This window comes from Sprattus sprattus (assembly GCF_963457725.1).
Source record: "Sprattus sprattus genome assembly, chromosome: 1".
In the NCBI taxonomy this organism is placed as follows: domain Eukaryota; kingdom Metazoa; phylum Chordata; class Actinopteri; order Clupeiformes; family Clupeidae; genus Sprattus; species Sprattus sprattus.
Window position 1 is genome coordinate 41,803,722 of NC_137920.1, and position 27,425 is coordinate 41,831,146.

The following is a 27,425-nucleotide window of genomic DNA, read 5'->3' on the forward strand; positions in this document are numbered from 1 at the left end:
ACTATATAAATAACTGCACTGAAGTCCATGCTCAAAGTCTTTGTTACACGTCAAGGGGGTTTCCAAATGCAGATATCTTGATTTGAGAAAACATTTTTACTGAGAACGTGTACCACATCAGATCCTAGATCATGCCACCAGTTGTAGGTATCCAGTCCTAACATTCAGCCATTTTAACCTATCTTTGCAATCTTCAATTAAAATGATATCACACTTCAAACTGGACAGCTGATTGTGTTCTCCAACATAATTTATCTATATCATTTACTGTAACTATTTTGAGTGCTAAAGATGCAAACCAAACTTAAGCTGATCCACATTTTAAACAACCTTCTCTGCTCTGGCTGCATACATGTTCTAAAGATGGTCACTGTGATATCTCTTTTAAAAGGAAGTGACATTAACCTACAGATTTCATCAGCTACACAGTAGGCCAACTGAAACTGCCCACAAATGGTTGTTGATGCTGGCTGATAACAGAGGTTTCTGAGATTGTGGTGCTAGCTAGACCTTAGTGACCTTTGATTCTGTTGATCTGAATGGACTGAAAACTGGGGTTGGTGTCCTGGGAGAAGCAACATGGTACTAATGTGCTAATCATTGTGAGTTCACTTTAATTATGAATTAACTTCATAATTGTACTCATTACTAGTATTTCTACAACGTATTGCATAGGTCAGCCCATAGCAACATTGAAAACTTGCATATATTATTGCATAATTGAGAATCACCAGACCTGTGTCACATCAGATTATTAGGCACATAATTGTGTTAGTAAAAATAGTGATGGGAATATAAATGACAAAGACCTTTGGTCTCTCAGCATTATTCAAAGTCACAATTCTGGCAAACACAAACCGCCTCTCCTGAGGTCGCTGTTTTCTGTATCTCACATGTTGGAGCCAAATCTTCTTGAAAAAAGTTAAAATCATTCAATTCAATTCAATTTGATTTATATAGCACCAAAACAATAACATTGTCTCTGTCTCTTTGTCATTTTTTTGTTAAAATGTTAGTTACACAAGCCTTAATTATTGTCCTTACACTCATACTTGATGTATATTCATTTTACATTAGACTGGGGGTGTTAAGGCCCCATGACGGATGGTTTTGGCAGCAATAGTAGTAGCAAGTAGCAATATAGTCATTGGCAAACCTGTCTCAAAGTGCAGAGAAAATACAGTCAGTTGTCATAGTAACAAGAACATAATTAGGTGCTTATTCCAAATAGGAAAAAGGCTTTCCCAGGAACTGGCAGGAATGGGCATTTACCAAATCTGATGGAGAAGAGGCTGGCAACCGTGGTCTTCCTCTGTCTTACACACACTCTCTCTCTCTTACTCTCTTTCTCTCTTTCTCTCAATCTCTCTATCTCTCTATTCCTCCTATAGTTGAGTGGTCTGCTGTCCCTTCTCTCTCTCTCTCTCTCTCTCTCTATCTCTGTTCTTAATATGCTGTAGTTGAGTTGTCTGCTGTCTCTCACACACTCTCTCTATCTCTCTATCTCTCTCTCTTCCTCCTATGCTTTAGTTGAGAGGTCTCTCTCTCTTCCTCCTATGCTGTAGTTGAGTGGTCTCTCTCTCTTTCTCTCTATCTCTCTATTCCTCATATGCTGTAGTTGAGTGGTCTGCTGTCCCTTCTCTTTGCTTTCCTCGCTGTGTTTTGGGACATGAGTTGCCATGACGATCAAACAACACAAATACTGTGGTAGTGAGTGGCTTTGGCAAGAGTAGTCATTAAACCACAGGGACGTCATTGCGGCCTGCTCTTTCTCTGACTCGCACTCCTTCTCAGTCGTTCTTTCTCTCTCTGTCTCTCTTCCGTCTCCCTCACACTAAGCCCAAGACGCAGCGGTATTAACGTCCCTCCGTCAGATGAAAGCTGCACTCTGCCTAGCCGCTGTAATTAGGAGTGTTTGTGGTGGGGCGTCTGGCCCGAGACCGGGTGTTCTTGAGTAGAAGAGTGTCTGTTCTGATCTCTCCAGTGAGCAGTGACTGTAGCCCATGGTTATGTTACCAGTATGGTGGGAGGGTTTGTGTGTGTCCTCAGCTATGATTACAAGCCCGATGGAGCACATTGTGCAGCTGCATTGTATAATATAGAGCACATATGTGGGGAAGCTAGCTTCAGATGCCTCCTGGAACGACAGGGTTTTATACGTCGTTTCTGATTATTATTTATGATAAACCAAGAGGTGCCCAACGTGTTCATCTGTGTATTGGAGGGACAGGCGGGGCTCATTGCACTCTCTTACATCAGACTCTTTCCCAGCACATTGTGTATCATTTCCATGCACTGGTACTGTGTAAGCATATGGTTAAAAATAGCCTATTGGAAAATCCCCTCTGAGAGGAGGCCTCCCTTGGAATCAGATACACTCCTCTTTGCACTAATGCACCTTCTGCATTCTTCCCTCTGATGGTCTCCAGCTTCATACTCCTGCAAATCTATACATGAGTCTGCCTTCCATTATATCATATTATTAATTAAATATATTCATTACACAATCAACATCTCTTAAATTGGCCTTTGGAATGCTTCACTGCAAACATTGTCTTTGGCTTGAGTGCCTTTTTGAAAGGTTGTGCAAGTGTGGCTCAACAACTGGCAAACTATTTTTGTATTTGTTCTTCGTTCGTCTGTTGAGCAACCTTCTCTGATGGCATGACATCTCTCCTCTACATCCCCTTCCACAGCTTCTACTGAGAATGACGGAAACTGAAGTCGGAAATCTAACCTCATGACGAAAGCAGTGTTTCGTTCATACAGGAAGCAGTCGGGGTGAGGTCAGAGAATGCTGCTTGTTCTGCAAGAGGGGGCTGCATAGGCCTACATCTGTGACTGGGACTGAATCAGGTACAGTCAAGTACCGATCAATAACCCAAGGCATGAAACGTAAAGGCAGCATCCACATTACATAACATTTAATTAATCCATGTCTGGATTAATGTAAAATGGGCTAGCATCAAAGTTTCAAAGCCAAACATCTGTACACCGAAAGCCTAACACCTGCAGACCGAGGGCCGAATCAGGTATTACCAAGATTACTGAGTGGTATTACCTGAGATTACCAAGACAGTGCATGGTATCAGTTCTTATATAAACATTATTTTTGCAGACATAAATAACATGGTTTAAGATGAGCAGATTGTTCTTTCATTTTGAATTTGAGTATTGAATATTAGGCCAATATGTAAGCCAGTAGGCTTTAAGTTGGTTTAAAGATTAATTTGGATATTGAATATCAGGCCTATATCTAAGTCAGTAGGCTTTCCTATATTTCATTGTGCTTTTATATTGTGAAACCAGATGAAGTGTTATTCAGTATCAGATTATTCATATTATTCAGTGTCTTAGTTGTGGTATTCCATGAATAAAATGGTGACACCAATTTGGGTGCTAAAGCCTCTATGGGTGGCATCCCTGTTGTATGTCTAGAAAGAGAAGAAAGAGAAACACTAAAGATAAGAGACAAAACAAGGGTAATAAAACGAGGATGATAAAGTTTGTTTAAACTCCAGAAATGTGTCAAGAGTAAGGAGAGAGTAAGCACTGAAAAGCTAGTGCCTATGAATGGAGGTACAGGCCATATGGTGTCCACGTGCTTTACTCTCAGCTCAATGTGTTTACATACCAGCTCCTAAACTCATAGTGTACTGATGAAAGGCTCTGGGTCTGCTGTTTATACTCCGTCTCATGCTCTGAGGTGGGCCAGCCAAAGTCATTCATCACATGATGCTTTCTAGGAGAATCATGCAGCGCCCACAATAAGGAATCTTAGGGACAATGTATATTATGTTAATTCCTTTTTGATTGATTATAATGATTCCATTATTCTTCAGACTCTTCCTCGAAAGAGTTTTTCATGTAGAATTCATGCGAGAGTGTGTGAGGAAGGAGAGGAAATCACCCCGGTGGCTACACCCCGCCCAGTAGAGTGTATAAATACTGTGATGATGTTTGAGTGCGTGGCTTCCACTTCTTTTAAACAACGCTGCAAAAATAAACCAGCGCCAATGAGAAATGTAAAAGAGGAAGTGCGGCGGAATGGAGTCCGCATATATAAGCCTTATTCATCCATCCACCCACCAGAGCACAAGCATAAACACTTCCACACACTCACTAACAGGCTCACATTAACACTGGCTGTCACTTACTGACACACACACACACACACACACACACACACACACACGTGTTTACATGTCCTAACAGAGTTGGAGCCCCACAGCATTTTCTACTCCTTACAAGCAAATTGTGCAGTTTTCTTATGGAAGACTCACAGAACATCAGGGAGGAACAGCAGCACAATATGATGTGATTTCTGTATTTTTCATTTATCTCTCTAAAACAAGAGTGAAGAAAATGATGGTTTATGAAAATAAGTTTATAGATTTATTGAACACAGTGTTTATGTTCACACAGATAGTGATGCTTGCAAAACTGGAACACCTGACACTGCTGCCCCCGAGTGGCCAAAGACATTAATGTTGTTCAAGTGTCAATCGTTTTCTTTATGAATTGTTAGTAAATAATAGTTACTTTTTATGACACACAAGTATACAATTTAGCTTACCTAAATGTACAGAAACATCCTCCAATCATCACACTACGTGTTGCTTTACCACAGACAATATTTGGATATATTAGTGAAACTTCTGATTCTGAAGACATTAAGTCCAAAACTAAAATACGTTTTATTGAAGAAGAGAGTTTGGGTTGTGAAACACAGTGTGGAGTGGGTACATAGACACAGAACACAGTCACAGTCTGGATACTTTATGTCCGAAGTGTACATACTCATAACACATCAAATCAAATCAGTAACCAATGAAAGTTTAGACTTCGGTCACAGAAGAAATGTCCATTTCTATTTCATTTGAATACTTCCATCTTTTACTCAATAATAAATATTTCAGAACTAAAAGTAACATTTTGACATGTTTTGGGGATGAAATAAAATAAAGTCCTTGTAAAAGAAATAAATAGTTTCGGCAGCTCAAGCAAACCAATTAGGTAGTTTAAGTTGTTTATGCAATATGTTTACAGTTATAGCACATACCACAATTCGATTTTTTTTATCAAATAAAATGTTAGTGACATCCATGAGGTCTTCCAGATCAGGACTCTTAATAGAGAGTTAAAAGAGACATAATATCTAAACCTCAGGACTCTTAATAGAGAGTTAAAGACACATCATATCCAGACGTCAGGGCTTCAGTATGCTCAGAGAAAGGGATGATAAATAATCAGAGATATGGTAGGAGAAAGAATATGGTTATATGGTGCTCATGATTAGTCACAAATAATATTTTAATCGTGTTCCCTACTTTGTTTCTCAAATTTCTTAAATGCGTCAAGATGTATAATATTGAGGATCGGCTTGAAACAGTTTTATAAAGCGCCTTGAGACAATTGTATTGTTTTGGCGCTATATATATATAAATTGAATGTTAAATGTTAAACAAAAACAAACAAGCAGAAATCAAAGACAGACATTTCACAATATGCAGTTACTGTGTTTGAAGACTTGAAAAGTGATATACAGATATCCTAGAGTGACATTCACCACATATCATTAAATGCCATGACAACACATTGTTGTTTTTCTTCAAACCATTTAAGCCAGCGCGCTCCCATCTGGTGGTGTGGGATTGTTTGCGAGAACATTTTAGCCATGTCAGCTGGCCCTCACACTATGCACATGGAGCCTTAGAGGCTATGCATTCACTTAACATATTTCCATCGATAGTCACACACAACCTCTATAAGTATGTAACGACCTACATTATGTCAAAAGTTATTCTTTCTTTGGAGTCACTAGAAGGACAATATTCCCGCTCTTTTCCTGTCCCCACCCAATGTACTTCCTAGGCCCTTTCTTCTCTTCAGATTTGTCACACATTAATTTGCCTTTATGCTGGAAATACAATATAAATTCAATATGTTTGAGCTGGGTGGGTCAACCCCTTGCTCAGTGGATTTACTGGATTACTGAATCAATCGAGAACAAGTGGATACTACATCCAGAGGAAATTCGTTATTGATGGCCTATGCTTCACTAGGGATTGAAAAGGCGAACAACAATCAACAACAATATTATACACTGCTTGTTCTCCATATAGTGTGTATTGATGTTCTTATTCCAGTGTGATTAACACGGTTTAGTTGTCGGGATGAACCAATGCTACTCTTTCAAGGCAATCTAAGTTAATAAACTTTACTTTGCTTTCACTTTCCCCCACCGCTTCCTCTCTCTCTCTCTCTCTCTCTCTCTCTGTCTGTCTGTCTGTCTTTCCCATATTCTTTTGGGTTATTTAGACAAATTAGCAACCCATTTTCTTTCCCTCAGTCCTTCATTTCCTCAGTAACTCCCAACAGGTCTGGCCTTCTATTCTGTTTCAGTCTTGTGTGCTTTCCCCCTAAGAAGAGGTGCTTGATCTGTTTGGACAGTGTGTTAGATGATTTCACAGGTGAAAAAGAATCATCACTTATCCAGAGCTGTAGAAAAGTAAAGGTGCAGGTATGAGTTTTAATAATTAGCTTAAACAGTGAAGGACATTCTCTTATGTTTGTCCTTCTCTTTCACTCATTAGATGGCAAGGAAGCCTCTTCTTAGAAGTTGCTGAATAGCTGTTGTTTTTTGCTCCAATCCATAGGGGGCGCTTTCTTTTTGGCCCTGTTCTCACGGAAAATTAGCTTGGCCTGTGCAGCCGTCGGGCTCAGGCGAAGACCACTCTGCCAGAAGGGGTCCAATGTTGGACGGTCGTCCTCATCCACAACCTGTCAGTGAGGAGAGATGGAGGAGATATGAAGAAGAGGTAAGTGAGGCGAGATGGAGGAGAGATGAAGAAGAGGTGAGTGAGGAGAGATGGAGGAGAAGAAGAGGAAAGGGAGGAGAGATGGAGGAGAGATGAAGAAGAGGTGAGTGAGGAGAGATGGAGGAGAAGAAGAGGTGAGTGAGGAGAGATGGAGGAGAAGAAGAGGTGAGTGAGGAGAGTTGGAGGAGAAGAAGAGGTGAGTGAGGAGAGATGGAGGAGAAGAAGAGGTAAGTGAGGAGAGATGGAGGAGAAGAAGAGGTGAGTGAGGAGAGATGGAGGAGAAGAAGAGGAAAGGGAGGATAGATGGAGGAGAGATGAAGAAGAGGTGAGTGAGGAGAAATGGAGGAGAAGAAGAGGAAAGGGAGGATAGATGGAGGAGAGATGAAGAAGAGGTGAGTGAGGAGAGATGGAGGAGAAGAAGAGGTAAGTGAGGAGAGATGGAGGAGAAGAAGAGGTAAGTGAGGAGAGATGGAGGAGAAGAAGAGGTGAGTGAGGAGAGATGGAGGAGAAGAAGAGGAAAGGGAGGAGAGATGGAGGAGAGATGAAGAAGAGGTGAGTGAGGAGAGATGGAGGAGAAGAAGAGGTGAGTGAGGAGAGATGGAGGAGAAGAAGAGGAAAGTGAGGAGAGATGGAGGAGAGATGAAGAAGAGGTGAGTGAGGAGAGATGGAGGAGAAGAAGAGGTAAGTGAGGAGAGATGGAGGAGAAGAAGAGGTAAGTGAGGAGAGATGGAGGAGAAGAAGAGGTGAGTGAGGAGAGATGGAGGAGAAGAAGAGGAAAGGGAAGATAGATGGAGGAGAGATGAAGAAGAGGTGAGTGAGGAGAGATGGAGGAGAAGAAGAGGAAAGGGAGGATAGATGGAGGAGAGATGAAGAAGAGGTGAGTGAGGAGAGATGGAGGAGAAGAAGAGGTAAGTGAGGAGAGATGGAGGAGAAGAAGAGGTGAGTGAGGAGAGATGGAGGAGAAGAAGAGGAAAGGGAGGAGAGATGGAGGAGAGATGAAGAAGAGGTGAGTGAGGAGAGATGGAGGAGAAGAAGAGGTGAGTGAGGAGAGATGGAGGAGAGATGAAGAAGAGGTGAGTGAGGAGAGATGGAGGAGAAGAAGAGGTAAGTGAGGAGAGATGGAGGAGAAGAAGAGGTAAGTGAGGAGAGATGGAGGAGAAGAAGAGGTGAGTGAGGAGAGATGGAGGAGAGATGGAGGAGAAGAAGAGGTGAGTGAGGAGAGATGGATGAGAGATGAAGAAGAGGTGAGTGAGGAGAGATGGAGGAGAAGAAGAGGAAAGGGAGGATAGATGGAGGAGAGATGAAGAAGAGGTGAGTGAGGAGAGATGGAGGAGAAGAAGAGGAAAGGGAGGATAGATGGAGGAGAGATGAAGAAGAGGTGAGTGAGGAGAGATGGAGGAGAAGAAGAGGTAAGTGAGGAGAGATGGAGGAGAAGAAGAGGTAAGTGAGGAGAGATGGAGGAGAAGAAGAGGTGAGTGAGGAGAGATGGAGGAGAAGAAGAGGAAAGGGAGGAGAGATGGAGGAGAGATGAAGAAGAGGTGAGTGAGGAGAGATGGAGGAGAAGAAGAGGTGAGTGAGGAGAGATGGAGGAGAAGAAGAGGAAAGTGAGGAGAGATGGAGGAGAGATGAAGAAGAGGTGAGTGAGGAGAGATGGAGGAGAAGAAGAGGTAAGTGAGGAGAGATGGAGGAGAAGAAGAGGTGAGTGAGGAGAGATGGAGGAGAAGAAGAGGAAAGGGAGGATAGATGGAGGAGAGATGAAGAAGAGGTGAGTGAGGAGAGATGGAGGAGAAGAAGAGGAAAGGGAGGATAGATGGAGGAGAGATGAAGAAGAGGTGAGTGAGGAGAGATGGAGGAGAAGAAGAGGTAAGTGAGGAGAGATGGAGGAGAAGAAGAGGTAAGTGAGGAGAGATGGAGGAGAAGAAGAGGTGAGTGAGGAGAGATGGAGGAGAAGAAGAGGAAAGGGAGGAGAGATGGAGGAGAGATGAAGAAGAGGTGAGTGAGGAGAGATGGAGGAGAAGAAGAGGTGAGTGAGGAGAGATGGAGGAGAAGAAGAGGAAAGTGAGGAGAGATGGAGGAGAGATGAAGAAGAGGTGAGTGAGGAGAGATGGAGGAGAAGAAGAGGTAAGTGAGGAGAGATGGAGGAGAAGAAGAGGTAAGTGAGGAGAGATGGAGGAGAAGAAGAGGTGAGTGAGGAGAGATGGAGGAGAAGAAGAGGAAAGGGAAGATAGATGGAGGAGAGATGAAGAAGAGGTGAGTGAGGAGAGATGGAGGAGAAGAAGAGGAAAGGGAGGATAGATGGAGGAGAGATGAAGAAGAGGTGAGTGAGGAGAGATGGAGGAGAAGAAGAGGTAAGTGAGGAGAGATGGAGGAGAAGAAGAGGTGAGTGAGGAGAGATGGAGGAGAAGAAGAGGAAAGGGAGGAGAGATGGAGGAGAGATGAAGAAGAGGTGAGTGAGGAGAGATGGAGGAGAAGAAGAGGTGAGTGAGGAGAGATGGAGGAGAGATGAAGAAGAGGTGAGTGAGGAGAGATGGAGGAGAAGAAGAGGTAAGTGAGGAGAGATGGAGGAGAAGAAGAGGTAAGTGAGGAGAGATGGAGGAGAAGAAGAGGTGAGTGAGGAGAGATGGAGGAGAAGAAGAGGTGAGTGAGGAGAGATGGATGAGAGATGAAGAAGAGGTGAGTGAGGAGAGATGGAGGAGAAGAAGAGGTAAGTGAGGAGAGATGGAGGAGAAGAAGAGGTGAGTGAGGAGAGATGGAGGAGAAGAAGAGGTGAGTGAGGAGAGATGGAGGAGAAGAAGAGGTGAGTGAGGAGAGATGGAGGAGAAAAAGAGGAAAGGGAGGATAGATGGAGGAGAGATGAAGAAGAGGTGAGTGAGGAGAGTTGGAGGAGAAGAAGAGGTAAGTGAGGAGAGATGGAGGAGAAGAAGAGGTGAGTGAGGAGAGATGGAGGAGAAGAAGAGGTGAGTGAGGAGAGATGGAGGAGAAGAAGAGGTGAGTGAGGAGAGATGGAGGAGAAGAAGAGGTGAGTGAGGAGAGATGGAGGAGAGATGAAGAAGAGGTGAGTGAGGAGAGATGGAGGAGAAGAAGAGGTAAGTGAGGAGAGATGGAGGAGAAGAAGAGGCAAGTGAGGAGAGATGGAGGAGAGATGAAGAAGAGGTGAGTGAGGAGAAATGGAGGAGAAGAAGAGGTTGGTGAGGAGAGATGGAGGAGAAGAAGAGGTGAGTGAGGAGAGATGGAGGAGAAGAAGAGGTTAGTGAGGAGAGATGGAGGAGAGATGAAGGAGGAGAAATGGAGGAGAAGAAGAGGTTGGTGAGGAGAGATGGAGGAGAAGAAGAGGTGAGTGAGGAGAGATGGAGGAGAAGAAGAGGTTAGTGAGGAGAGATGGAGGAGAGATGAAGAAGAGGTGAGTGAGGAGAGATGGAGGAGAAGAAGAGGTTGGTGAGGAGAGATGGAGGAGAAGAAGAGGTTAGTGAGGAGAGATGTAGGAGAAGAAGAGGTGAGTGAGGAGAGATGGAGGAGAGATGAAGGAGGAGAAATGGAGGAGAAGAAGAGGTTGGTGAGGAGAGATGGAGGAGAAGAAGAGGTGAGTGAGGAGAGATGGAGGAGAAGAAGAGGTTAGTGAGGAGAGATGGAGGAGAGATGAAGAAGAGGTGAGTGAGGAGAGATGGAGGAGAAGAAGAGGTTGGTGAGGAGAGATGGAGGAGAAGAAGAGGTTAGTGAGGAGAGATGTAGGAGAGATGAAGAAGAGGTGAGCATCTACACACATAGAGATGCTCCAGTGAAGAGACTCCTGGCGTGTGTGGTCAATTACCTTGAAGCTGGTGTCAGAGCTGCTCAGGTCTGCACTCATGTCGGACAGGGTGGAGTGGGAGGAAGAGCTGTCCTGGCTGCAGTGGTGGAGGGAGCCGTTCCTCACCGATGGATCCATCACAGTCACATTGATGACTGGGGGAGGCACTGCACTGCTGTCTGTGACTGGGGAGGGGGACACTAACCCGTCTGTGACTGGGGAGGGGGACACTGACCCGTCTGTGACTGGGGAGTGGGACACTGACTCGTCTGGAACCGGGGAGAGGGACACTGACTCGTCTGTGACCGGGGAGGGGGTAGACTCAGTTGGAGAGTAATCTTTGATGGGTCCGTCAACACAGTCCTCTGCGTGGTAAAATTAGAGCAATATAATAGTGTTAAATAAGGAAAACATTCAAGGGGGAGAAATGAATCACAAAGACACCATTACAAAACAGATAGTGTACTGAGAACAGTTTAAATCAAGTAAATCAAGCAACAGGATGAAACCCTCAGTAGAACACAGCCTAAATGGTGGGGCTATCTTACTAAGACCATGATAGCTACAGTAGTAACAACCAGTAGCACAGTATAGAGTACCATATTTCAAAGGACCAATTCATTCTACTGAGGGCAGTGAAGTAATCACCCTGCTTTCAATAAAGAATGAAGAATCACATATAATGTTGCAGATCTATATTTGAATGTCCAATGTTGCTGTTGCAGATAAATATATGTTCTCTGACCCTCCAGATGTTTGCAGGTGGGGGTGATGCCCAGTGTTTTGAAGAGCTGGTCGGTTTCGGGGTCGACCACCAACAGAGAGGTCTGTCCCCCTCCCCTCCTGATCACCGCCACCACCTCGGAGTGCCGCAGGTGCTCAATGTTCATCCCATTCACCTGACAGTGACAAGAGACAGAAGAGTGTCAGAAAATAAAACACTGGAAGAATGTGATGGCATCATACTGAATCAAGGCGCGAATGCAGTATGCAACATTGAGAATGCCCTTGCCTCTCTATGTAAGCTGCATTTACAGGGGAAAACCAGCAGGGGGCATGGGAAGGTAAACTATCGAAAACCTTCTCCTCAGCTGCCTGTGTTCTCTGTCTACTGTCTACTCTATGTGTACATCTTGACTATTGCCGTCTACAGCTGATTTTGAAAAGAATATCACATTTAAAAGGCTAATCAATCATCGGTAAACCCCTTTGCAGTTTTGTGTGTGTGGCTGAAAACTGTTGTACTTTTAAGGAAGCAATACGAACAGCCTTCTTTGGGCTTCTCAAGTGTCTTAAGCATTAATGTATATGATTATGGTCAAAAGAAATAATGAGTTTTCTTCAGAAAACGTGTCAGTCTATTGATGTTCTCAGAAATCAAGGCTCTTCAGTGCAAGACATCGCCATGAAACTGCACCCACATCCTTTATAGAACAGAACAGAGCAAACTGGCTTTAACCAGGATAGAAAGACAAGATGGAGACCCCAGAGCCCAACTCTGCAGCTGGATGAAAGCATCAGAATTTCTCCTTTGAGAAACAGAGGCCTCACAGGTCCTAGGTGGGAAGCTTTAGTAAATAGTACCCAGAGAACACCAGTCTTTTCTTCACCAGTGGAGAGGCTCTGGACTGCTGTCCTTCTGGGCGGAGTTTCAAAGAAAAAGCCATATCCAAGACTGGCCAATGACAGGACAACACTGAAATGGGCAGAAGAAAGCTGATACGGAGTGGAAGATGATTGAAAAGAACTTCTAGACAGAAGAATCTATGATGTTACTGAGTGGAAGATGTTTGAACAGAACTTCTAGACGGAAGAATCTATGATGTTACTGAGTGGAAGATGATTGAACAGAACTTCTAGAGAGACGAATCTAAGCTGAGGTGTTTGGATCCCAGAGAAGAACCTTTGTGAGCTGCAGAACAAAAGATGAATAGATGTGGGAGGAGTGCTTGATATCATCTCTCAGGCATGGTAGAGGAAAGATGACTGTGCTTTGGGGCTGCTAAAGGATGTTATTAGTACGCAGTAAAGGGAGTCTTTGACAAGGAATGCTGTAACTCCTTTTTTAACTCTACTGTCATGACATACCATGTGAAAGGTACTTATGCAAGATCTATTTATGGAGGAATCAGTCATTTTTAATATATATTTATATTTTCAATACATTTTGCACCTTATTTGATGGATACAAATATGAGTTTCCCAAAAAATGTGTCTTTTTCTGTGTGATTCCAAACTTTTGAACGTCAGTGTGTAGTGTGGTCTCACCGGATTCACAGTGTCATACACACTGAGCTAGACATTTTTTCCCTTCCATTCTCTGATTAAGCACGTCATCTTCTCCTTTATTCTTGTCTCTCTCTCTTTCACTCTCTTTGTTATAATCACAGGGCATAAATAAGTAGAATCAGAACTCAGATCTTTAGTTAGGGAACGGGGTGCCACCACGCACAAATTACGTTGATCTGTCTTCAATTTTGTATCCAACCACACAATCACACACACAAACACAGACTTCCACATACACACAGACACACAAATTGATGTCTGACCACTAATCTTGTGTAATCCAGAGCAATCCACAGTAATCCAATCTCAAATAATCTGTGCTGATCACCTCTACGAGTCTGTCCTTGGGCCTCAATCCGGCGTACTCTGCTGGCGAGTCTGGATCCACACAGCGAATGTACTGTCCCATCCGCGCCTTGTCACTATGGAGGTTGAAGCCAAATCCCAACTCTGCCCTCTTAATGTGATAAAGTCTTGGACGGTGGTCTCTGGGGGGCAAGGGTGAAGACTCCTATGGTAAAATAGAGGGACATCAGGAAGGAGATGAGAGAAAGGACTATAAATGTCTGTTAAAGTGAAGCTAAAATTGCTCGGATGTACAGTACATCCTTGAAGAGTTTGGATAATCTTCTCCGGCCTAACTCCATGACTTTCTCTTGGACCCAATCCAATTAGTGTTCATACTTAGAAGTTGCATGAGTAAATAAGTTCTGTGCGACCCTAGTCTATTAGTGGGTAACAATCACAACAGGGGCATTTCAATATTAGGTTCCTGAATATGAGGGCTAGTTTTATTCTCCAGATAAAGAGGTCCTATGCCCTCAATAACCTTCTCCCCTGGAGGAATGCACTGCACTCTACCTCCTCTATTCCCCCTCTTTTACAAAATGGCCATTTGAAAACCCATCTGTATTGACCTGTGAGATGGGCTGCCAAGTCTATAGGCCACTTGAAATGCAAGAAGCACTGCTAATCTCTCTCCAGGTTTTCTGGGAAAGGTTTGTAACACACTGATGGGAAGCTCTCATGTAATCATCTGTCCCATCAGCCAGTGCAGGAAGGGTGTGTGTGTGTGTGTGTGTGTGTGTGTTCGGCTAGGCAAAGCATGGAGACCCCTAAGTCACTTCCCCAGGAAACAGCCACACACCCTACAGTACATTACAGAAGAATGGTCATTCTATGGAGGCTGTGTCACTTCCTCTGGAGAAACAATACATAGGAATGGAGTATGTGGTGCTCCCCACCCAAGACACAAGGGTACAAACAATAATGTGTTAGACTTGCGCTCCACACCCAAGACACAAGGGTACACACACTAATGTGTTAGACTTGCATACAATGGAGAACCATCTAGCCGCAGCAGAAGCACACCCCCACCCCCACCCACACATGATGAATCTGAGGATGAAGGGTGTAGTCCCCCCAGGGTGAGCTAACTGAATCTGGATGTGACTCCTCTCTCTCTCCCAGCGGTGTCTCCCTGACCATATAGCCCTCTAGGGCCAACAGCAGGCACGGCCTCATGGACTCATGTCTTAGCCCTAATGACCAACCGATCTGGAATTAAGGTCAATTAAGGCCATGGGCCCCATACATAACCCATGGCTCCTTTAACACAGCCTCAAAAGACAAACATGCTTCACCATCTGTACATTCTAAAACAAATAAGGTGGTTTTGGAACATTAATATTCTCTCAAATATAAGCACGATGAGAAACTATGAACATTGTTCATTTATTTCGTTACAAATCCTTGACTATTACCAATCATTTCATCATATATGATTTCAGATACTCCATAATATATGTGTGTGTTGTTTTTGTTTATCTTTGTATTGTTCACTATGTTACACCATACTGTGTTACACCAATTCCTACACCATGTTCACTAATATACGAATACACTAATATATTGCATGTTCTCTTTCAACTACTCATAATTTATTTGTTTTGTATTTCTTCCTGTAGCTTGCCCAAACTCCTAGATTATCTACAAACACGAAGCCTGGTGCACTGAAATAAGTCAATAAATGAAAGGGTTACACATGAACTTCAAACATGAGAAACACACATTCACTCAAGTCAAAGGTCTTACCGGAGTGCTTGTTTCAGAAGCACTGAACTCAGTGCTGTGCTCAGACAGTGGGGTGAGTGGGACAGGGGAGGCCAGTCTGCTGTGGCACTGGTGCACCACAGAGCCATTGGACAACGCTGATGGACTACTGGGAATCTTGAAGAGAAAATAAAACAGATTCATAAATATGACCAGAGATCCCCCAAACACCCGATGAACTGATCTGATTTATCTATGGATTTCTGGTAGTGCGGTTTGGATCCTGCCCCAACCTAGGTACAGACTTTTACATTGATTATGTCAATGATTATATCACAATGTCAATATAGACTGTTCATGACCTTCCCTCATTCCTAAAAGGTAGGTCGCTTGAGAGAAATACACAGGAAATTAGACAACAAATGTTCACAGATCCACCTACTGCACAAAGGGGCACCCCTTTCCTCTCAGCTAGCATTGAGGCTAGGCTGATGAGGCAGGCTAAATGGAGAAGGGATTGGCATTACATTTATTTATCCCAAGTTGGTGTGATAACCATTTGACTGGACTGTGGGCTGGTTGAGAAGGTGATCATAACAGATGACTCCCCAAGTGATTTATGAACACGGTACAGAGGACTCCTCTAATTATATGAAGTTAGTAGTTCATCCACCACCCAGGGACTTTATCTAAGCCTAGCGTAATCACCTGATGGAGCGGGACAGGATGCCAGTAGGTCATGGCAGAGATGCTATAGGGGAGGAGACTAATGCTAACTAGCAGCTAGTCTTGGCCTGTATTATAAAGAGCCAATCACATTGCTGGAAATGGCATAACTGACATTTTGCCTCACCTGAATATTCTGTTTATTTTCACCATTACCACAGCAACAGCTGTGCTGTGAAATTTGGGGCATGTGCAGTGTGCAACTCAACATTAAGAATAAAGTCTTTTTTAGCTTAATTTAAGCGGTTAGGAAAAAAATTGATTATATCAGATTCACGTGGATTCACATGATGTACTTCAAAGAGAACCTATTATGCTTTTCTGGTTTTTACCTTTCCTTTAGTGTGTTATATAGCTTTTTGTGCATGTAAATGATCTTCAGAGTTCCAGAAGCCAAAGTACACACCAGAGGGAGTACCTCTCTCTTGTCAGCCACTGGAGCTCCCCATTCAGCCTGATCCTGTTTGCCGAAATAGCTGCCTGGAGGCGTTGCCAAGATGGCTGCAGAGTGACAAAACTCGCCTATAAGGACTTTGATAAAGATTTGTGTGTGTGGTGTGTGTGTGTATTAGTAATGTGTATATGTGTATGTGTGAATTATAATATGTGTATGTGTGAATTAGTAAGATTAGAAAGAGAAGAAAGAAAGAGAGAGAGACAGAGAGTGTGGTGAGAGAAGAAATCAGGTTTGAGCATTGTGTCACTGATTTCGAGTGTTCAGTGTGCTGTATTTTTGTGTGCGTACTGAAGTTGTGTGAGTACATGTGGAGGCCCAGACATCAGCATGCTCCTCATCTCTGAACAGAAGCCAGTCTGCGTGTGGTGGCCGCAATATAAAGATAAAGGAAGACTGGGAGAGAAATTGTGTCCTCTAATTCCCAGCGTAAACATAAAGGACATGGGTGGATGTTTACAGCAAGAAGTCCTGTGATTTTTAGTTGCACTTGTGTCTGAGTTGCAAATCTCTGCAGTAAAGTTAATTTATACCCTTCATCAGTAAAGTCTGATGATCCAAATTCCACACTGAGCAGTCCCTCCAAGATCTTGTGAGGGTTTATGGTGGTAATTGCCACCAAAAGTGACTGAATTTGCTGTGGGCCTTCTCAAAACTTTTGAGTTAAATCAAATCAATCGTAAGTAATGTAGAAAATACTATGCGTTCTTTAGCAGAAACAATCGCAAGATCCCAAAATCCTAGAGGGACAAACTTAGAACGGTAGTGACCTGCATGTGTCCAAACTCCTAGACAAGAAGTGTATGTGGATCTGGATTAGACGATCCACACTGTTTCCCCTTCATGTGCCAAAAGGGCGCTATTATGATAATCTCTCAGGCATACATAGACACATCTTGAGCCACGAAGACACAGACAAATATAGACAGATCAGATCAAAGGCCATGGAAACACATACACACACACACTCTGTATCAAGCATTGAATGAATGAACATACACATGCTCACAAAGATAGCAAAGATGCACACAAAGCCCCATTTCCTTCACTTTAAAAAGTGGCTGGCAAACATGGCAACCAGACACTAAATGGTTGCCATAATTATTAGCAATGTGTAATGTGTGTGTGTACTACAATAGTGATTAAACCAATTACTGTTTGAATTCGAAAATGGTTTAAATTATTTAAATGGCAGAGTTCCATTGTTTCATGTATGTTACAGTCTCCTCATTAAACTAAAATTATTAAAGGAAGGTACAAAACACAGGTGCCTGTACAGCGTCACTGCTTGGCCCCAAAATACATACGTTTAACTAATTTGTTCACATTTATATACCCTAGCAATTGCCAACTGCTAAAGATGGCTCAATAAGATAGAGTTAAACAGCTAGGATAACCTCACCTATAAATATGCCATGAACAATTATATTATTATTGGATCTTGCAAATGCCTTTGGATCGGTGCCACACAGTCTGTTATAGAAGGCTTTCAGCTACTTCCAGGTCCCTTAACATAAGTAACTACACCACATTCTGGCCGCATTTTGATAAGACAGTCTGAAATGGGCAAATATGAAAGAAAAACCTAGCATATGTAGAAGTGTATCTATGAGTAAGGGACAACTGGTGGAAGAGAGGTTTTGATAGTCAGGTGATTCCTTCTATGGCAGAAAAGCCTGTGAAGAGTTTAAGCACATGGTACAATTCATATTCATATTATACAATACAATGGTCCACATTCAGTGACAGGCTTCAGAGCTTAGAAAATCCATCAGTAATACTGATAAGACCTTCTTGCCTGGTAAACTGAAAGGCAGTTGTGCATTGTTGTAACATCTATGGTTGGGAAGTTGTTATATTCCTTAGGTTGCTGGCTATGAATACTTGCATGTGACAGTGAAAGGATTGGCCGCTGTGGCAAGTCCCCAACCAATAGCAATAACATAATCCATGTTACAAACTGCTTCACAGAGGCAGCTAAATTTAACCGATAGGTTCCCTTTAGTTTTCAGCGGGGCCTCTGGAACAGACAGAAGACCTCCGCCCGAGGATCTAAAAGGCCGTAGGCCTACCAGCGAGGGATGCACCCGTATGAGAATACCTTATTCGGGAAAGCGCAGATAATGCGATGTAAAGATATTGCACGTTAATATTCGGAAGTCAACTACTGTTTCTCAAAATCGACCAGAAGATACAGATCTCCATTCGGTTTTCAACATATCACTTCGTTTTCATTAACTACTCGTTTAATTTCCTACTAATTAGGCCTATATTTAAAAAAAAAATCGATATCTGTAGTCGCCCCAACGAGGAGTCAATCTTTTAAACCCCTATACAAACTCAAACCCTCTAAACGTAGCCTATCACCTGTCCTTTTCAGCTGTAGGCTAGGCCTATCTGTTAATTTCCTCTATTACAAAAGACAAAAATTACGTTTTAGGCGGCGTTCACACTAGACTTATTTTTTTAAGAAAAAAGAAGTCTTCAGTCAAGATTAATCCGTTTAAGATGTAGGCTAACTGTATGTATTAACTATAAGTTTCATGGAATTTTGACTGCGTCAACCAACATATTACCAAATACTTATTTGAACAGACAGAAACAGGTTTAGGTACATGTGACAGACGAGTTCATGCTTAATTCTGTTTCAAATTGATATTTAGGGCCTGATTTACTAACAGGATTGCGCCCATTTCAGGCGTAAAATAGCGGTCGTAAACATAAAGCGGTATTTACTAAGGGGGCGCAGCGCATATTAACGCTTTGTGGGTGTGGACGGGGAGGACACGAAAAGGTGGGTGGAAACATGCGCAAACATTTGGGAGGAGAGAAGATAAGTGCGCCTAATGATGTATTGCGTGGCATTTACTAAACTGCCTGACCAGCGCACGTCTCTAATTTGCGGGATAATTCTCCGCCTCATAAAAGCACGTCTTAACCAGGAAGCGCATTTCCATTGAGTCTGAAAACGTTGATATGGCGAAAGTTCTAAGAGCAAGGCGAAGATATAGACAGAGACAGCGCACAGAAATATTTTTTTCAACTCTTCAATTTCCGTGGTATTTATCAAACCAGATCTGCGCTGGGCAAACTGTGTTTACTTCGCCCTATATAGGGCCTGATTTACTAACATGCGACCGCTGCTTAATCTGCGTTTGCACATTAACGCACAGTGTTTTTGCGCATTTTCCGTGGTATTTATTTAGGAAGAGAAAATGAAGGTTCAGTGAGGTGGAGATAGATATATTGGTTCACGTTCGCTCAATCACTGAACCTGATTCAATGTCTGCGCTGCTATATTGTTGTTCTGCCCGCCATCACCTACAGCGAGATGTTTAAAAGAACACGATTATGAGGAATATGCTATTGGTGGCATTAATGCATAAACTGTCTATTATAACAATATAGATGTGTACATGGCGAAATTAATAATTTCTACAAGGGACATGGGTTCACTACAATATATATGGACGTGGGTGCAATCAATGGTTCATATTACGTTCGGAAAGTTTGCGATTTCAAAAAAAGTCCTGTTTGATGTCTCTAATTTCAGCTGTGGCAGTGGGGAAATGTATTGACCAGTGCGCCGTAGCAATGCGTCGAGTACCTGTGTGAATATTTGGCTGAGTGAAGGCTGAGATATACCAACTGCTGATGCTATAACTGTTTGAAATGATCCGATGCCAATATTTGCAATGTCCGGAGTTTAACATGAATGTGATCTCCGGTTGGAGGGTTGGATGTTGTCTCTGATCTGGTTCCGTAATTGAAGTATTGCGTGGCTGGTTAACCTATACCGTCTAATGATTTATGGTTCGCTTAACTGAAAATGTGTTATACAAGTGTGCTTTCTTCGCCTTGCTCTTATAACTGCTGCCATATGAATGTGTTCAGACTCAATGGAAATGCACTTCCTGGTTAAGACGTGCTTTTATGAGGCGGAGAATTAGCCCGCAAATCAGAGACGTGCGCTTGCCAGGCAGTTTAGTAAATACCACGCAATACATCATTAGGCGCACTCCTCCCATTAAATAGCGCTTCACGCCCACGTTACCACCCACGTTTCCGTGCCATCCCACCTGTTGGCAGGTACACACCCCCAAAGCGTTACTATGCGACTCTACTCAAATGCGCCCCCTTAGTAAATACCGTTTTATGTTTACGACCGCTATTTTACGCCAGAAATGGGCGCAATCCTGTTAGTAAATCAGGCCCTTATTGTCCACGGGTCAGGAGGGGGTGCGCGCGCAGCCTCTTCCATCATCAGAAACACGTTGGCAACAGCTGGTGGCTTGTATGTGAACTGGCAGCATACAAAAGACACAGCAATGATATGATGTTATCTGTAAGAAACTTTCAGAAGAAACAGTGACCTGGTCAACGTTTGGAGTAAACGTAATTGTACAAAACATGTTAAATATGCGTCCTCTGGCCATGATGAAGACCAGCCTATTTCTTTCATATTAGAAGGCTTATATTAGGTTTCACACAATGCCATTGATTAAAAACTGCTTGTGTAGGCAATCAGTAATAGCATACCGATCCTCGTCGCTTTGGTTAAAAGTGTCTGCTAAATGACTACATGTAGGCCTATTGTCTAAATGTAAATCTCGACAGTTCATAAAATCTTGTTTAATTTATAAATAAAAATTAAAAAAGAGCTGAAAGAGCTGAGAACACTGAAGCAAGGAAGAAAAAGGGAATTACTTTTTGTTTTTGCCATACACCCATGTTCAAATTCATTACCACGCACCATTGTGGACTTCAGTATTGAACAATACTGCAGTGGTATTTATTACATTTTATATCTTCTTAATGTGTTTAAGAAGTATTAAGGTAAATACTGTAAGAATTAAGTTAAGTTAAGTTTATTAGAAAAAAGTGATTTTCAATGCTAGGAACCAACACACAGCTTGTGGAGCACCCAAATGAAGTCTCCATGCATCTCCCAGATTGTGCTCTGTTCCTTATTCACCATACAGCCTCTTTTACGCCCACCAAACGTGACAAGGGAGTGACCTGCTTTCAAGTTGGGAGTTACCAACTCCAGTGGCCGGCTGCCCCCTTGCCTTTGCCTTTTTCTACTTCACATAACTCATGCATCAAGTATCATTTTGAACGATTTCAAAGCAAACTCTTTCTATTTTGGGACAGTGGCCTCTGAAGAGTTACCCACACAATATATGCATTCACCACTGCAATATTCAGCAACCCCCAAAACAAATATTTCCACCACTTCTTCCCTGTTCTTCCTACATTATAGTAGCTCTATATAGTTATACCACACATCCCATGTTTGCATTATAGTTTAGTACAAGCTCCGGGACAGTGATAACCTAATCTGGCATGAATATAGATGCAGGCTTCAAATAGCCTATATAAAGCTGAATTATCTTGTGTCCCTCCAACTACAAACAGTCATACTTCCTGCATAAGCTGACTGTTTTAGGCTCTCTCCGTGCATCAGTCTGCCATCCATAATACCTTTGGGGACAAATATTAAGTTGGGTCATATGATCCCACAGTAATATGTATTAGCATTCAGCAGGTTCCTCACTGATGTAATGGAAGAAAAACAGATTGTATGCATACAAGTGGTGGTGTTTGTATATATAGTCTCTCATTAGATCAATTAATACCCTGTATCCCAAACCAAGATCATCTGCCACACACTCCTCTTATGTACATGAAATGGCAAACAGTATCATGTCAGGGTGACACAGACACACCTGATCTTAATACCCCATCTGACAGGTTTCTTAGGCATATACTGTTTCAACAGTAACCTTTTTCCATGGCCGAATACGTTTTGGGAAGTTCTCCTGAAGGACGAACGTTAACTTTCTAACTTTGTGAAGCTTGTCACGAGAGTCTGCTGTCCCTGGGTTTGAACAGTGTAGGTATTTGTTTCCCTGATTCTCTCTCTGCCTTTCTCTCTCTCGCTCGCATGCACAACAATTGTTTGCCATCACATCACCTGCTGAATATCCCAGTGTGAACTATGGACCACCTTTAGCACATCTACCATACATTAGCAGTGATGTCCTATACCATGGTCCTATATGAGCAATGATTTAATTGTGATGGGCTTTCTTCAGCTTAAAAGCACTCAGTCTCTCATATACAACAGCTATAAGCTTTAACATCACAACATGTGACTAGCTGGTTGTTGAATAATCTGCTGAATGCCCGTGGTTTAAAATATATTATACATGGTTATCTTGCTCTTGATTGTGTCTTTAGCTACTGTTGTTACCATAAGCTTACAGCTCAACAAAGAATGGAGAGGATTGGAATAGTAGAGACGAACGAAGAATAATCTGTAGAGAGAACTCGTTTTCATAGTTTTGTTCTTTATCATACTGTCATGACAATTACAGAATATGGTCACATGGCAGTGTTGACTGCCACAACTACTTATGACAGGCTATGACATCTACCATAACATGTTTATAATATAATGATGCATCATTTCTATAGTGAGTGCACACAAGTGACTTGATATTACTTGAAAAAGTAAAGCTGATGAGGCTGGGAGCGTTGGATGTATTAACACCATGTTACAACCTGGTCATTTTACAATCAGATGCCTATCCAAACTGTACAAGGGGCAAGGCAGCCATTCATAGGCCAGCTCTCAGAAGACAATAAGACAATGCCCTCAACCTGTTAGCTCCGAGGACCTTTTCTTGATGAACTCAGTGGAACGTGTTATGCAACACTGCCAGTATGCCGCTGTCTGCCAATGATATGGAACAATACACTCCACAAAGAGTGCATCAGAGACTACACCCAAACAAATTCACACACACGCACGCACATACACCCACACCCACACACACACACACACACACACACACACACACACACACACACACACACACACACACACACACACACACACTGCTGTGTATGAATCTAAAGTCTCTTAGCATATACAGTGCCTTGCATAAGTATACTGTTGAAAAAAAGGATCGACTACAGTTCACCAAAAGGCATGTGGGAGTCTCCATGGTCAAGTGGCAGAAGGTTCTGTGGTTTGATGAAACCAAAGTGGAGTATTTTTTCAACAGTGGCTCTCTTCCATGAAGCTTTGATTGGTGAAGAACCAAGGCAACAGTGGTTGTATGCAGAGTCTCTCCCATACCAGCTGCTGAAGCTTGAAACTTCTTCCGAGTAGTCTTAGGTGTCTTGGTGGCCTCTCTTACTAGTCTCCTTCTTGCATGGTCACTCAGTTTGTAAGGACGGCCTGATCTAGGCAGATTTACACATGTGCCATATTCCTTCCATTTCTTGATGATGGATTGAACAGAATTTCAGGGGATGTTAAGTGCCTTGGACATTTTTTTGTATCCTTCCCCTGACCTATACTTTTTTTATACTGAATACTGACCAGTGAATGGACCTTCCAGACACAGGTGTCGTTATACTACAATCACTTGAGACACACTCACTGCACACTGATCCCCATTTAACTAATTGTGAGACTTCTAGCACCAATTGGCTGGACCTCTGTTGAATAAGGGCAGTCTATTTAAAGGGGGTGAATACTTATGCAATCACTTATTTTCGTTACATATTTTTATTTAGTTTACATAACTGTGTAGAAATGTGTTTTCACTTTGACATTAAAGAGAGCTATTTTGCGATTTTTTTTGTCCAAAAAGCCAACTTATATTGACCATGACTGATTTATAAAAGCCATAAAAGGGTAAAACATCAAAGGGGGTGAATACTTATGCAAGGCACTGTATGTTTTGTGCAAATATCTGGAAAAACAAGCATGCAGATCATACTTCAGCTTTGCACTTTTGTCTGTAAAGGCAACCTGATCTGAAAAACATCAGCTCAACTCTCGGCTTTCATACGTGGCACCCTGGGGCAAGGATTGCATACCCCCACACCCCACTTCACTGCAGAACTGGGACAAACTTAATTTAAATACTTTTAAACAGACATCTTTGAAATTGAGATTAGACTTTTCAACCCTAAAATACATGCAACCTTGCCCTGCAGTCACACCAGTGTCTTTCTGCAGTGCACGGACCAGTGCCTTTCTGCAGTACACACACTCACACAAAGAGAGACGTCTGTCTGAGCCACGCGCAGTCCTAAAGTTCATGACGTCCCTGACCCCTATTGACTAGCACTTGAGATAAACAGACCTTGGTAGAGTGTCAGACTATCACTATGTTTTTATGTAAACACACACACTAATTCACATGCACACTAAAATGACAAGAATGATATTCGCACGGAACAAAACAGAAAACCCTACGCTTGAAGTGTCCCAGCTGGTGACATGGCACCTTTGGGCTATGCGCGGCACTGGCTGTCTGGTTGCACTGAACCTAACAAAGGACATAGTGTTGTGTGAAAGCCTCACAAAACCTTCTGACAAACAATTCAGCAAACCCTACAATCATTGAGCATGCTCCTTAGAAAGGATTTATAGATACTTCACTACATTCCTGAGCCCATGGGTCATATTTGGATGTATGTCACAGATTCTCCAGAGTGACCATGGTAACATGGTTGAGAACTTGTCTCTGTACAGTAAAAAAAAGGCCTAAAAATAGTCAAGGGGAAATTGTCCCTGGTGGGTGGGTTTTGTTTCTCGTGCTTCCTTCCCATGGGTACCCAGTTGCTTATCTTACATAAGGCACCCACCCTCAGGACACAATGCACACAGGTAGGGTTACTGTGGAGAGGGGCCGGCAGCCAGAACACAGAGATTCTAAAGTTTTCACAGGGCTGAGAAAAAACTCTCAACAAAGGCATGAATGCAAAAGTGTTGCACTGATAATGTCTTGAATAATCTCAGAGAAGATGTGGCAGGACTACAGAATGGGAAGCTTTACCTCCGTTCTAAATGGTTGAAGAAGCTTCAGAGAGTCTGGAGAAGAACTTTAGTGTATCAGGACATGAAAATTGAAATGAACATGGAAAAAAACTTTCTATTATCCCGTACCAACCAATAACGCTGTGGGTTTTTTGATTGTATGTGTGATTAGCTCTAGTTGTCCTCAACCTTATTCCATTGTTACCCGAGCTAGGTTAGAATTGTGACAAATGTGCATTTCATGCAAATAATGTCAACATGGAGACCATGACACATCTCACATAAATTATTTGACTGGAGGCAGAGGAACCACCAATACCAGTCAGTGCTTATGCGCGCCTGATAAATGTTTGTTGGTGTTTGTTTGTCATTGTCAGAACAAACCAAAAAAATATGACATCAGAATTTGTTGAGTTGTGTTCCTATTATTTTGGTCAGATAATCCTGCCTTTCTGATTATTGATGTGTAATGTTATGTTAGCCCTCCTACCCAGTGTAATTATGAATCCATGTAGGCGCCAGTTCATCAACATCACAATAATGAATTTAACGCCATCACCTATTGTGTGATAATTTCTTTGTTCCACCATCCAGTAGATAGTGATGTCATTCCACATTCTAGTGTTACTTTTAATGTGGCCAACTGCTGTTAAGGGAAGCACCTTGCAACGAAAGGGCTCTAGAGAGCTATAGAAAGGGCTCCTATACATTTGTTGTCCAAGCTGTTGAGGTGACACCAGGCCAAACCCTCCTCTACTCGTTTCTCATCCCTCTGGCAAACTGATCACACATCTTGAAACATTACCTACCTTCTGATCATTGTGAATAGTGGGGCACTCATCCATTAGCAAAGGCGACACGGTTCGCCTTGTCTTGGTCATACATTCTGTCGGGCTGGGGACAGTGAACGAGGCACACGGGGATGGAGTGGCTGAGGCACGTGGGGAAGAGGTGGCTGAAGTGCGGGGGGAGGAGGTCACAGAGGTGCGAGGTGATAAGGAGCCCATCTCTATGGCTCGGTCCTCCGTGCAGGAAAGCTCATGGAAGCGGAGGTATTCGTCAGTTTCACGATCCACCACCAGCAGTCTGGTTCTGTGCTCAACAGTCCTGATTTTCTCTACCACCTGAAAATGTGCGTGCGTGTTACAGAGAGAGAGAGAGAGGGAGACAGAGAGAGAGAGATGAGTCTGTGCAAAACAGAACCTAGAGGGATATTATCTGAAACTTGATACAACACAATCGGGACCCAAGCCCTGACCAAACACCCCTAGGCTATAGCGCAAGTGGTCGAACAGGTTTTAAGCTAAATTATGTGGCGCTGGTTGAAGTTACTTACTACATAGTGCGGATCTTTTTCGACATTTTCTCCGTTCACCTCAACCACCCGGTCACCTGAGCGGAGACCGGAGAGGTCTGCAGGAGACCCCGGGTCAATCTTACGAATAAACTGTCCGCCCCTGTTTTTCTCGCCGTGCAGGTGAAATCCGTATCCTCGCTCTCCTTTGGTAATGTAACAGAGTCGTGGTCTCATCATCTCCTTCAACACCAGCTCCCTCTCCAAACTATGCGCCATCTTCATAGGAAAGTGAAAACAAGCACTCCTTGTGCCCTAACAGGAAAAAGTTCGCGCAGGTAACGACCCACAGAATTACGCGTAATCCAATTCGCAATTTGTCCACTCACAATCTAGGCCATTTTTTACTTTCTAATGGCAAATCCATATTACAAAGACATCCGATGGTGCGGAAGGGAAATAGTAGCCTACGGTATCGTTTTGAAATGATGTATCAGACCGCTATTGTCCTTTTCAGTCGCAACGACCGCCCTCTCTGAGCGGAAAACACCAAAATGTCAAGTAAAGCCAGCCTGTGTAAGTCTGACGGTGAATAGTTGGGAACTTGTGAGGTTAGAGAGTCGAATCTCAAAGACTTCAAGAAACAAGGAATAGGAAATGTCTACACCTCCACCGTATGCTGTGTTCTTCATTTATCTCCTAGAGAAATCAGTCTGGAGTTTATCCGATTAAACGTGTGGGAAAAGCGAAAAGAACAGAGACACTAGACTAAACTATAAGTACACGCAAGAGTATAACCGAAGTAGTCTTTCTAGTCAATAAAATGCCCGTTTCCATTAAAAAGCCATGGGGCACTTGGTGCAAAAGGTAAAGGATTTTAATCTGGTTTACGCATTAGGTGCCAAGCGCGAAAGGGCACAGCGCAGGTAGCAAACGTAACGGCGGATAAATCTACTTTACCCCCACCCCTCCACTGTTGCTCACGCAACCCCAGGTAGATGACAGCGACTCAATTGGACAGAGATCACGGCCTGGATAAGACAATACGGAACTCTTCCTCCTTCAATGTAGTATAGAGTGCAAAGAATAAGTTGCATAAAGCTTCAGATATGAAATCTCCATAATGTTTTAGCACTCACAGCATATTATTCATGTCAGAA

At 42.8% G+C, this 27,425-nt stretch overlaps 1 protein-coding gene across 1 annotated transcript; it reads right to left on the minus strand.

Annotated features, from left to right (window-relative positions):
• Positions 1 to 4,600: 4,600 nt before the first annotated feature.
• On the minus strand, positions 4,601 to 26,844 carry nherf2 (NHERF family PDZ scaffold protein 2). The gene is made up of 7 exons (XM_080836151.1): positions 26,308 to 26,844; positions 25,781 to 26,095; positions 14,992 to 15,126; positions 13,226 to 13,408; positions 11,354 to 11,507; positions 10,630 to 10,973; positions 4,601 to 6,783 (listed from the first exon to the last, which is right to left on the minus strand). Exons 1-7 carry the CDS (start codon positions 26,548 to 26,550, stop codon positions 6,616 to 6,618), a joined length of 1,542 nt encoding a protein of 513 aa, XP_080692277.1. The 5' UTR covers positions 26,551 to 26,844; the 3' UTR covers positions 4,601 to 6,615.
• Between the last annotated feature and the right edge of the window lie 581 nt (positions 26,845 to 27,425).

Excerpts from the sequence above, each read along its gene's own strand:
- nherf2 (XM_080836151.1), bottom strand. The coding sequence starts at position 26,550 with ATGAAGATGGCGCATAGTTTGGAGAGGGAGCTGGTGTTGAAGGAGATG. Across the intron at positions 13,409-14,991 it reads CTTCTGAAACAAGCACTCCG|GAGTCTTCACCCTTGCCCCC; the intron begins GTAAGACCTTTG and ends ATTTTACCATAG. Across the intron at positions 10,974-11,353 it reads CACCTGCAAACATCTGGAGG|AGGACTGTGTTGACGGACCC; the intron begins GTCAGAGAACAT and ends TTTACCACGCAG.